At 62.3% G+C, this 12,767-nt stretch overlaps 1 protein-coding gene across 2 annotated transcripts in view; it reads right to left on the reverse strand.

The window, feature by feature from the left end:
• Window positions 1–7,380: 7,380 nt before the first annotated feature.
• The window catches only part of NIBAN1 (niban apoptosis regulator 1), a 48,060-nt gene continuing 42,673 nt past the window's right edge, over window positions 7,381–12,767 (reverse strand). For both annotated transcript variants that reach the window (XM_055123394.1, XM_055123393.1), the window contains 5 exons: window positions 12,737–12,767; window positions 11,727–11,837; window positions 11,049–11,156; window positions 10,068–10,179; window positions 7,381–8,523 (listed from right to left, as the gene is read on the reverse strand). The exon at window positions 12,737–12,767 is cut by the window's right edge and continues 131 nt beyond it. In XM_055123394.1, the coding sequence (XP_054979369.1) occupies window positions 7,838–8,523; window positions 10,068–10,179; window positions 11,049–11,156; window positions 11,727–11,837; window positions 12,737–12,767 (1,048 nt within the window). In that variant the 3' untranslated portion in view covers window positions 7,381–7,837. The remainder of the gene's footprint in view (window positions 8,524–10,067; window positions 10,180–11,048; window positions 11,157–11,726; window positions 11,838–12,736) is intronic.

Raw genomic sequence — 12,767 nt, forward strand, 5'->3', positions numbered from 1 at the left:
TTCCGCCGTCGTCTCCCGGGAGACCGCCCCGCCGCTTCCGGCCGGCCGGCCAATGGCGAGCGAGCGTGCGCGGCGGCGGGAGACGCCATTGGCCGGCACCAGGGCGACGTGGCCGGGAGGGCGGGGCGGGGCGGGGCCCGCCTCCGCCGGCCCGGAGACTACCAGTCCCGGCGTGCACCGCGGCCCCCGGCGCCGCCCGGGGAGCGCCTTCCCGGGGCGCGGCATGCTGGGAGTTGTAGTCTTTGCGCTCGTACTGCTCTCACCGGGTCCTGGACGCCTTCTGCGCGGGTCCCTCTCCGGGGGTCCCCCCCCACCAGGCCCGAGGGGCCGGACTCACAGCAACCCCCACCCCTTAGGGAACGTGTCAGTGCCTCCCCCGACCCCCTCCCGCAGGGAGCTAGCTAGGAGACCCCCAGGTGAGTACCCCCCACCCCCCACTTTTGCACACGTGGACCAGACGCCTGGGGAGGGAGGTGGCCAGCCCGGCCGTGTCCACGCCCCTGCTTCCTCTTTGCACCCAGCCTCGCCGCCCTGCAGCCCTGCCCGCGCCCCCCTCTCCCCCCCCCCCCCGGGAGGAGGAAGGGGCGTCGGGGGCGCGTGCACGGGCCGGGCGCTGGCCAGTGGGGAGGCGACACGTGGTCGTCCCTGCGTGGCCGTGTCGCCGCCGTGGGGGCTGGCGGTGCCCGCCCCGGCCTCCGTGACCCTCCGAGCTCGCCGCCTGGAGGCTTGGCACCCCGCAGGGCCCGTGCCCCGCTGCAGACCACCGGGGACCGGCTGGCACGGTGCAGCCCACCCCAGCCGGGCGCACGCGCGGGCCTCGCCTCTGCCCATCAGGGCTGGTGGTTTTATTTTATTTTTATTTTCCTCTGCTGTTCTTGCACTGGTGTCTGGGCGGGCGTCCTGCAGACGGGCTGTCCCTGCACCGGTGTCCGTGCACCGTCCTGATGTCCAGACCCTCCCCACCCTCGCAGCCCGAGCTCGGGTGAAGCCCCCCAGGGAAGCCGGCCTGGTCTCTGCTCACAAATGCCTCAAACCCCACCAGCCTGGCTTCCTTTCTGTCCCCAGCCAGCCCTTCCCCGGCTCCCAGATTCTTCTTCTGCCCGTCTTTCTCCCCAGCTCTCCCTTCCTTCCTTCCCCACCCCCCCCCAACCGTCTTAGGGACCCCAGATCATTGCTCCACCCCTGATTTTTCTTTTCTTTTCTTTTCTTTTCTTTTCTTTTCTCTTTTCTTTACTTTTCTTTTCTTTTTTCTTTTCTTTTCCTATTTTATTTCTTTTTGGGTCCCACCCGGTGATGCTCAGGGCTGACTCCCGGCTCTGCACTCAGGAATCACTCCTGGTGGTGCTCGGGGGACCCCATGGGATGCCGGGGATTGAACCCAGGTCAGCCGCTATGCCAGGCCAACGCCCTCCCTGCTGTACTATGGTTCCAGTCCCTGCACGATTTTTTTTTTTTTGGCCTCTGCGGAGTTCCATCCCGGATTCCCTCTGACAGCCTTCTGGAGTCACTGAATCAATACCTGTGTGTTGTTCTTGGCTGCTGAGGGAGAACAGAGCAAACTGAAGGTCACGTGCCATCTCGCGGAGTCTGGGAACAGGAACAGAGGGCAGGGGAGTCTCTGGCCTCACTCCGACTCTACCTTCCCGCCCAGCCTCACCGGGGCTGTCAACCAGAGCGCTGCCTTTTTCTCCGCCCCCCCTCAACCTAGTATGCGAAGAATCGGTTACCCCCCCAAAAAAAAGTCCTAAATGGGGGCAGTTGACACAGAGGAGGGGAAAGTTGCCGAATATTGAGAAGAAGGAGAAAAACTTTTATTTATTTAATTTATTTATTTTTGCTTTGTTGGGTCCCACCTGGCGATGCTCAGGGCCGACTCCCGGCTCTGTGCTCAGGAATCACTCCTTGGCGGTCATCCCTATGGGATGCCGGGGATCGAACTCAGGTCGTTGGCCGCATGCCAGACCCGCATTGCTCCAGCCTCTCGTTGTCTCACTTTTCCAGCTGCGATTTCCAGCTCCGTCCCCGATGTCCAGGGGCCCGTCCTGACTTTCCAGGGGCGCCTCGGAGGCTACCACTCTCGTAGTCCTGCCTGGGGGCGCGTGTCGGGTGCGAGGGGAGGGACGTGCCAGGGAGAGGGGCGCCCATTAGCGGCGTCCAGCCCGGCCCCCGCTGTGCTTCTGCCCTGGCCATCGTGTGAAGTGGCACGGCTGGACTCTGAGTAATTCCTGCCCCTTGCCCGTGACCCTGGCCAGCGTGTGAAGTGGCCCAGCTGGACTCTGCTGCCCGCTGGCCGTGGTCTCTGTGCTCCAGGACACGGCCTGGCCACGGACCAAGGCCAGTGCAGATACTCTCTTCAGAGCCCTTTACCGGTTTTTGGGTTTTTCTTTTTTGGCTTTTTGGGTCACTCCTTGGCGGTGCTCGGTGGACCCTAGGGGATGTCGGGAATCGAACCCGGGTCGGCCGAGTGCCAGGCAAACGTTTGCCCCTCCGTGTTGAGCGATTGCTCTGGCCCCCAGAATGACCCAAAGGCTCACTGGCCAGGCACACGTGCCTGGTGGCTGCCCCCGAGAGCAGCACGGTTCTAGAACGTTCTCCGGAGGGAATCCCAGATCCAGCTGCTGGAGGTGGCGACCACGCAGCCGACGGACGAGGGTTCCAGGAAGATCCTCGATTCATAAACGCAACCTCAAAGGTTCTGGATTCGGGTTCCCGGCCGGCCAGAGGAAGGACCGTCTCTCCCGCTTTCTCCCCTCATTCCCGGAGCCCCTGCAAGGCGCCTCGTTGTCGGGCCCGGCTGTTTACTAGCTGCCGCACCCGTCGCCCCGGGATCTCAGCCCTCTGGAGGGAATTCCCTGCACGGGGTTTCCCGTAGGAGCCTCTGACGCACAGGGACAGGAGGGAAGCTGGCAGGAGGTTGCACAATTTCCCATGAGACTCGAGGGTCTGTGTGCCTGGGCACTAACCATTGAGCCATCCTACACTCCCCCTCAGCCGTGCTCCCCGCACGCTCCATCTTTCTTTCTGTTCATTGCTGGGCACATCCCCCACCCCCGCCCCATCCTGATCAGCAGCAACTCCCAGCTCAGTGCTCGGCAGACTAAGCAGTACTGAGACTCGAATCCAGGCCTCCTGCATGCAAAGCCTGAAGGACTGAGCACAGGTCTTGCACACGGGGGGGCCCAGGTCCTCCTGGAGGCCCCGTGTGTTCCCTGAGGACGGCCCGGCCTGGCCCCAACCAAAGGGCCCGTTAGGTTTAGAGCGGGTGCCAGGAAATGCACTAATGTACGAGCTGAGCACAAGCCCCCAAAAAAGGGCTCTGGGGGGCTGGAGCCGTAGCCCAGCGGGGAGGGCTTTTGCCTGGCACGCGGCCGACCCGGGTTCGATCTCCGGCATCCCCTAGGGCCCTCTGAGCACCACCAGGAGTGATCCCTGAGTGCAGAGCCGGGAGTCAGCCCTGAGTGTCGCCGGGTGTGACCTGACAATCAAAACATCAAATAAAAGTGACCATCGTGTGGGAAGAACTTTCCTCACCCTCCCCTCAACTCCTGTCACCCGCCCCAGGGCTCACAGAGCACCCCTGTTCCGCTTCCTTATTTGACATGTTCCCATCTGTCAATAGGATCTCTGACACAATATTGATTCTCTCCACCTCGGCAAATGCCACGGCAGAGCAGGAGGAGGGCAGAGTCACTGCACGGTTCAGTCCCTGCGCCAGAGAAATGGGCCGGCGAGGAGGGCACTTCCCAGGCACAGGGGCCGACCTGGTTCCATCCCCCGCATCCCAGTTTGCTCCCTTGAGCCAGCCACGTGTGATCCCTGAGCACCGAGCCAGGAGTCAGCTCTGAGCACCGAGCCAGGAGTCAGCCCTGAGCACCGAGCCAAGAGTCAGCCCTGAGCACTGCCAGGTGTGGGCCCCAAGCTAATACCTAAACAGATAAAATCGCCTGCACCCAAACACCGTTGTTCATGTAACAGATGTGCTGAGAGAAGCCAAACTGTAACATGGGATGGGTCTGGGGTGCCTCAGTTTCCGTGAGGTGCCTCACTGGCCCTAAAATAAACGCACCCCATTTTGTCAGAGCTGGAGTTCAGCTCTGTGACTTCTCCCAAGGACAAAAATGCCAGCACTGGGGCTAGAGCCATAGCACAGAGGGGAGGGCGTCTGCCTGGCACACGGCCGACCCGGGTTCGATCCCCGGCATCCCATAGGGTCCCCCGAGCACCGCCAGAAGTGATCCCTGAGTGCAGAGCCGGGAGTCAGCCCTGAGCATCGCCGGGTGGGACCCCAAGACAAGTGTATTCACAACCGACCCATTATGACCATTTTTTATCCCTCCCCACCCACCCCCTGCGTGCCTGGACCCCCCTCCAGATGACGGGTCTGTAAAATCTTGGGGTTACCTCTTCAGCTTTGGTGGCCGGAAACAGAATTCCCGTTATGTTGTCTCGTGTTTTGCTTTTGAGAAGGGAAAAAAAGAGAAATTCCTTCCCAGGGAGGGTGTGGGGTGTGGAATTATTCCCCAGGGTCTACACCGTTGGCTGCGGAAAAATTCGTTCTGGAGGCTGAAGTGAGTTTTTCTCAAGCACTAACTGGTGTTGGCCGCTGGTCATGTTCCCGCTGACCTTACAGACAGCGAGTGCGTCCGTCCGCCGGACTGACGAGGTTATAATTAACCTCGGTCCTGGGGAAGGAGTCGCCGGCCAGCTGGGGGGGCTGGAACATGGTGGGGAGCCCTGGCTTTGGGCTCCAGCACCTCATGGCCCCCGCGACCAGCCTCAGGAGTAGACCCTGAAACTAACAAAAAACACCTAGGGGATGACCCGGGTTCGATCCCCGGCATCTCCTAGGGTCCCCCGAGCACCGCCGGGAGTGATTCCTGAGTGCAGAGCCAGTAGTCAGCCCTGAGTGTGGCCCCAGGTGTGGCCCCAAACCGACCAAATCTCAGTCTCAAACTTCAGTGCTCACCTGTGAAGCTGCCAATGGACAGAAAAATACCTCTACCCTCCCCCCCATGGAAGAAAAAGCTACAACCTCCCCCATGAGATTTAGGCAGTACCATGGAATGGAGGTGCGGCCTTAAATTCGTACAAGCAGGTACCACTTGTGGCAATACTGGTGAAATGAGATGCTATTCCATGGAATGTTCTGGGAAAAAAAAGTTTCCCATTCCTGGGAGCCACCACCAAGTGCTGTGTGTCTGAAGACAATGCACTTCTTTTGTATTCCGGGATGTGGCAGGTAGGGTCACTGTGTTTTGAGTGGATGTGGTCCAAGTGGTCATTGTTTTGGGGGGGATGTAGCCCAGGGGGGTCACTGTGTTCTGGGGGATGTGGTCCAAGTGGTCACTGTGTTTTGGGGGGATGTGGCCCGGGGGGTCACTATGTTCTGGGGGGATGTGGCCCTGGGGGGGGTCGCTGTGTTCTGGGGGGGGATGTGGCTTGGAGTCACTGTGTTCTGGGGAGATGTGGCCCTGGGGGGGTCACTGTGTCCTGGGGACATGTAGCCCCAGGGATCACTGTGTTCTGGCGGGGGGGATGTAGAGAAAGCTCGGGGCCCTTGGAGGAAGCCCGGGGCCCCAGCGGACACCAGCCAGGGCTCCCATTTTCCTGATGACAGCGGACTCCAAATGCCATCGCAGGCCTGGCTATGACTCAGCACCCCCCACCCGGGGCGGGGTGGGGGCAGCTCCACTGTGACATTTGCTCAGAGGAGAACGCCCCCGCCCCTCGTTCCAAACACAGGGAGCCGGGACGTGGCTTTCATTATCGGTTTTACTACTGGGACGCTGGTGCCGGGCACAGTAAACACTGCTGGGCCGTGTCTGAGGGTCATTTCCCTGAGAACGTCAGGAGGGGGGCGGGGGCCTGCAGACCGGTTCCCCAGAGCTGTGGGGCTCCAGGGGGTGCCTCCTCGCACCCCTCTGTCCACCCCTTCCTCCAGGAAGCCCTGATTATTATTTTTTTTGGGGGGGGAAGCACATTCCCTTTGCAGATTGAAATGCTAAGTTAGCACAGAAAGTGCTAGAACTCGGGGCACCCTCCCCCAAACCACATAGTCCCCCGGGTGTCCCCAAGCCCCGAGCCCCGAGCTGGGAGCAGCCTCTGAGCCCCCCCTTGCTGTCCCCACCCCCCCACCCCCGACCCAACAAACTAAAACTTTGACGTGTCAACTTTGTCCGGAAGAGCTTTGGTCCCCCAAAGTCTCCAATCACGATCCCGGAATTTGGGGCTTTTCATAGGGCGGGTCTCTGGGGCCTCGGTGTGACTCATGGCCTGAATTACGTGTCCTGGATTCCGGGGTCCGACAAGGATGAAGTGTCCCACCGTGAAGGGTATGGGTTGTTTCCCTCCCTCCTTCCCTCGTTCCTTCCTCCTTCCTTCCTTTCTTTTTTCCTCCTTCCTCCCTCCCTCCCTCCCTCCCTCCCTCCTTCCTTCCTCCTTCCTTCCTTTCTTTCTTCTTTCCTCCTTCCTCCCTCCCTTCCTCCTTCCTTCCTTCCTTTCTTTTTTCCTCCTTCCTCCCTCCCTCCCTTCCTTCCTTCCTTCCTTCCTTCCTTCCTTCCTTCCTTCCTTCCTTCCTTCCTTCCTTCCTTCCTTCCATCTTTCCTTCCTTCCCTCCCTCCTTCATTCCTTTCTTCTTCCCTCTCTTCCTTCCTTCCTCCCTTCCTTCCCTCCCTCCTTCATTCCTTCCCTCCTTCATTCCTTCCTTCTTCCCTCCTTCCCTCTTTTCTTCCTTCCATCCCTCCCTCCTTCCTTTCTCCCTTCTTTGTTCCTCCCTTCCCTCCCATCTTCCTTCCTCCCCCCTTCCTGTTTCTGTGGGAATGAGGAGATCCCTTATTCCCTCTGACGACCTTCCCCGGGTCTCGCATTCACTGCGGGAGGCAGAGACGTGCTCAGGCCCAATTACCGCATGTGGCGTGGCCTAGACCCACCATCTGCCCCCACAACGGGTGGCGCCTCCATCACTGTCCCGGGGCCTTCACCCCTGTCCCCCCTCCCCCTCCCTCCCTCTCTCCTCCCAGTCTGTTCCTCTCTCAGGAAGCCTCCAGGCTCCGACACACCAAGGACGTTTCCTCCGAGTCCCCGGAAGGAGAGCGATCCCCGCACTCGCAGCCCCACAGCACATGGAAACCAGAGGCCGGCAGCCACGTCCGCAGCCTGTGCACACGTGCACACACACACACGCACACACGCATGCACACACGCACACACACACACACACACACACCCTGATTGCAGGCTCCCAGCACCCCTGTGGACGGATGTCGGGCTCTGAAGAAATGGTGCCGTTGGTCTACCAGGTGGTCAAGCTGGATTTCCATTTGCATTCTTTTATTTTGGAGGGCGGGGGTCACACCCAGTGGTGCTCAGGGCTGACTCCCAGCTCTGTGCTCAGGGCTGACTCCCGGCTCTGTGCTCAGGGCTGACTCCTGGCTCAGTGCTCAGGGCTGACTCCCGGCTCAGTGCTCAGGACTCACTCCCGGCTCTGTGCTCAGGGCTGACTCCCGGCTCAGTGCTCAGGGATCACTCCCGGCTCAGTGCTCAGGAGGGACTCTCGGCAGTGCAGGGGATTGAACCGGGGTGGCCCTCACTCCAGACGATCTCACCGACCCCAGCCCAGCCTCCCCGTGGGAGGAAACGTGGGCACACACGGACCCCCCAGCTCGCTCCTCCCTCCCGAGCTATAGCCCCGGACACCCCCCAACACCGGAGCCGAGGTCCCCAGGCCTGGTGCAGGCCCGCAGGTGCCCACCGAGGAAGGAGTCGCTTGGGGGGGGAGGGGGACTGTCGGGCAGTGGCCCGGGGCAGGGCCTGTGGTGAAGGGCCGGGTGTCCCGGGGCTACTTCCGGGCCGGCTCGGGGCCGTGCCCCTCATCCTGGGGGCCCCGGGGCTCGGGCGGCTGCTGAGCGCCCTCCACCACCCACTGGCACTCGAACACGCGGAGCGCACGGCCCTCCCCGGCCCTGCCCTGGGGGCCCCACTGAGCCTCCCCCTGCGCGGGCTCCTGGGCCTCTGCCGGCCCCGGGCTGGGGGCTGGGCTGGGGGCCGCCCCCTCTGCTTCCTCTGCCGGGCCCCCCCGGGCTGCGTCTCCGTCGGCCTCCAGGGGGCCGGGACCTCCGGGGAACTCAGTGGTCAGCACCAGCAGGTCCCGGAGCTCGGCCAGGGAACCCGAGGCAGGCGAGGCCTCTGGCAGCCCGGGCAGGGGCTCCGGGGGGTCCGGGAGTGCCCCCGACGCCAGCTCCGCAGCCCCCACTGGAGGGTCCCCGGGGTCCCCGTCCTGCTCTGGCGGGGGGCTGGGCCCCGCGGGGGTCGGGCCCTCGGGAGGCCGCGTGTCCTCCGGGCCCTGGAAGACGTCGTTGCTCTCAGGCGTGCCCGGCGGCAGGGCTGGGGGGGCGCGGGCAGGGCTGGACCGGCCCGAGCCCGAGGGCGTCCCCAGGTCGGCCAGGCTGGACACGCTCTCGCTGGGCAGGGCCGCGCCGTCGTCCAGCAGGTTGTGCCTCTTTAGGCTGGCGGCCTCCTGGATCACTAGGGGGCGTCGGGACACAGAGCAGGCCCTGAGCATCGGCCCGGCCTCACGTGGGGTCCCACCTTCTGGCCCAGCGCCTCCTCTCCCAGGCAGCCCTCCCATCTCAGGGCCCCGCCTGCCCCGGCTTCCCTGCCTTCATTCCGTCACACCACGGCACACACAGGCCTGGCTCTGCCCGGGGCAGGTGGGCCACTGCGGGGGGCCACACAATAATCTGGAGAGGCGGGTGGGAGACGCACACAGGGTGCGTGTGTGAGGTCGCGTGGCTCATGTATGAGTATGCGACCCTGAACTGTCAGCCCACCGCCGCCCAGAGGCAGACCTCCCACATGAGGCAGTGCTCCCTCATGGAGGCAATGCTCCCACACGGAGGTGGTGCTCCCACTTGAGGTGGTGCTCCCACATGGAGGTGGTACTCGCACAGGGAGGCGGTACTCCCACACGGAGGCAGTGCTCCCACTTGAGGTGGTGCTCCCTCCCGTATGGAGGCAGTGTTCCCACACAGAGGTAGTGCTCCCGCACAAGGTGGTGCTCCCACGCAACGGAACTGCGGGGACAATCAAACCCTCTCCCGTGCAACATTGCACAGATGATCACAGATGGTCTCTGCTGAGGGCAAGCAGTTTGGCTCTGGGCGGGATCTCTGATCCATATGTGATCTCTGGTCCATGTGGGATCTCTGCTCCACGAGGGATCTATGATCCATACAGGATCTCTGCTCTGTGCAGGATCTCTTCTCTCCATGGATCTCTGATCCATGAGGGATCTATGATCCATACAAGATCACTGCTCTGTGCAGGGTCTCTGACCCATGTGGGATCTCTCCTCTGTGTGGGATCTCTGATTTATTCAGGATCTCTACTGTGTGGGATCACTGCTCTGTGCTGGATCTCTGATACATTACAGGATCTCTGCTCTGTGTGGGATCTCTGCTCCGTGCTGGATCTCTCTTCTGTACAAGATCTCTGCTCCACGAGGGATCTATGATCCATACAGGACCACTGCTCTGTATGAAATCTCTGATCCATGCGAGATCTCTCCTCTGTGCGGGATCTCTCCTCTGAGTGGGATGTCTGCTCTGTGCGGGATCTATGATCCATGAAGGATCTATGATCCATACAGGATCACTGCTCTGTATGAGATCTCTGATCCATGTGAGATCTCTCCTCTGTGCGGAATCTCTGATCCACACAGAATCTCTGCTCCGTGCGGGATCTTTCCTCTGTGTGGGATCTCTGACCCGTGCAGCATCTCTGTCGCACCCCGAGGGTCTCCCGCCCACTGACCTGGCAGCTGACGTGCAGGGCTCGGGTTCACCCCCTGGACTCAGCGCTCTGGACCGGGTCAGACCCGCTTTCCCTGTTTCTCCCCCAGTTCAGTGGCGACTGTCACCGGGTCCCAGTTAGAGCCCAGCCCCGCCTGTGCAGAATGCAGCCCACGCGGGGCACACGCGGCCGAGCTCGGCACTGCACAGCCTGGGGCCAGCACGCGGACAGACGGACGGACGGCCGGCCGGCCGGCCTGGACGGGAGCCGGCCCTCACCTTTCAGGACCTCGCCCAGCAGCATCTCGTGCAGGATCTCCTCGTAGATGTTCTCCACGTGGATCACGCCCATGTGGTCGGCGAAGATGAACTGCTCGTAGTTCTGCAGTTCCTGGAGCGCGAGACAGAGGAGCAGGAAGGGGGTGGGAAGGGGAGGGCAGAGAGAGGAGAGGTGACCGGGCTGGCGGGACCCCGAGCCACTGGTCACGCCCTTCCCATTCCCGACACTGTTCCCTGCACTGGACACAGGCGTGAGATCTCGGCGACCTCCAGGTCTGGTCTGGGGGTGCCGGGACCCCCTTCCCCCCCACCCAGCAGGACCCACATCCTTCTTCCTCTTCTGCTTCTAGATGCCAAGGGTGCCAAGGCATAAGACACCACCAGCAAATTCAAATTGTGTATATATTTATTGTCACGTTCTGGCCTTTTGGGTCCCACCCGGCGATGCTCAGGGCTGACTCCCGGCTCTACACTCAGGGATCACTCCTGGCGGTGCTCGGGGGACCCTATGGGATGCCGGGGATCGAACCCGGGTTGGCCACGTGCCAGGCCAACGCCCTCCCCACTGGGCTATCACTGGGACTCCCCGTGTTTATTTAAAAGAAGCCGATGCTGAAGAGAGAGATTCACCGCTGTGCCCGCACCCAGACGGGTCATCTCCCTGGCCCCTCCCTCAGCCAGGGGCCCCATCCCCAGAGCGGAACAGCGAGCCCCCACACCGCCTTGGGGTGCCGCAGGAAATATCCACGCGGGGAGCGGGGCCGCCCCCAGAGGCGGGGTCCCGACAAAGCGGGCCCAGGGTGGCACAGAGACAAACACACCCGCGCCCAGTAAATGCCAGGCAGGAGCGGGGGGGGGGTGTCACAAGCCAAGGCCTGGGGGTCGGGCTGAGCGCGGGGGCTGCGGGTTGGGGGCCGGGGGCGGGGCCTGGGGGCCGGGGGCGGGGTCTGGGGCCGGGGGTCGGGGTCTGGGGGCTCTTACCGGCTTGCAGGCGGCTGCCAGGCCCCTCCGAAGGACGGGCAGTGCCACCTGCACGAGCGCCCCCTGGCACAGCCGCTTGCGGACGCTGCTGCTGTCGTAGTCGTATTGCTGCGGGGGAGAGACGAGGTGAGGGGGACCCCTGGCCCCAGGAGCACCGAGCACCGAGCACCACCCTGTCCCCACCCCGCCCTGGACATGGGGGAGCGTTTCTGGGGGCCCCAAGAGTTTGTTTTTCTTTCTCTGGCCGGACGCGTGGCTGGGACCCGAGTCCAGGCGGCTCCTCCGGAGCCCAGAGCTGGGCAGGGGGCTTGGCTGGGGGTTGGGGGGCTACACCCGGAGTTCTCTCTTGTTTTCTTCTTTGCTTTTTGGGTCCCACCCGGCAATGCTCAGGGCTGACTCCCGGCTCCGCACTCAGGGGTCACTCCTGGCGGGGCTCGGGGGACCCTACGGGATGCGGGGGGGGAGTAGGGGGCCACGGGGGGCGGGGGGGTCTCTGCAAAGCCGTTGGTTGGAAGCTCCCAACTGAGAAAGCGAGAGCAGGCGATGCCCATAGTGGCCACTAGGTGGCAGACGCGGCACAGCCGTGAGCCCTGGGGGCGGGGGGCAGACGGCACGGGGCGGGCGGGGGTGTCTCAGTCCCACCCCCCAGCCCGAGCCCCCCACACCCCTGCACCTTACCTTCAGGACTCGGAGCTTGACCTTCTCGATGGCGGCTGCGGCCTTGGAGGCCTCCCCTTGGAGGTGGGGCGCCAGCAGCTCCTGGAACGTGTACACGGCGTCCCCCATCAGCTGGGGGGAGAGGACGCGGTCAGGGCTCGGGCCCACACCCGGGCGGCGCCCACCCCCATGCCCCACATCGGGAGACCCTGCGGCACACCCCGGGATCAGCCAGAGGCCAGACATGCAGGCTTACACGCACACACACACACACACACACACAGAGTCACGCATGCACACAGAAGCACGCAGACACACGCATTTCAGCACACCCATGTATGCAGCTCACACAGACACATGCACACATACTCATGCAGTCACACAGGCACACAGCAGCACAACCAGACACATTCACGTACACAGGTGTGCAGACAGACACACGTGATATAAATATAGGTGCACATGAGTGCATGCACACACATGCACATGTGCCCACACATGCACACAGACAGACATGCACATCCAGGCACACAGCTGCTGATACATGTACTAAGAAATACACATGTGCACATGCACATATGTATACAATCATGTACTCATGCTCACCCATGCACACTGGCAGACACATCCAAGCACACAGGTAGTCACATGTGTACCATAAAAGTACACACATGCATACATGCATTGCACACACATGTACACATGCTCACAATGCACACAGGCACACACCCAAGCACACAGGTGCTCACACGTGTACCATATAAGTACACACACAAATACATACATACATGCATTGCACACACATGTGCACGTGCTCACACATGCACACTGGCAGACACACATCCAAGCACATAGGTGCTCACACGTGTACCATAAAAGTACACACGCGCACACACATGCATACATGCACTGCACACACATGTACACATGCTCACACATGAGCACAGGCAGCCACACTCCCAAGCACACAGGTGATCGCATGTGCACCACATGAACACGTGAGCACACGCATGCACACGGGTGGCGCGCACCTCCTGCATGTGGCTCTGGGCTCGCTGCGCC

This window comes from Sorex araneus, chromosome X (assembly GCF_027595985.1).
Source record: "Sorex araneus isolate mSorAra2 chromosome X, mSorAra2.pri, whole genome shotgun sequence".
In the NCBI taxonomy this organism is placed as follows: Eukaryota; Metazoa; Chordata; class Mammalia; order Eulipotyphla; family Soricidae; genus Sorex; species Sorex araneus.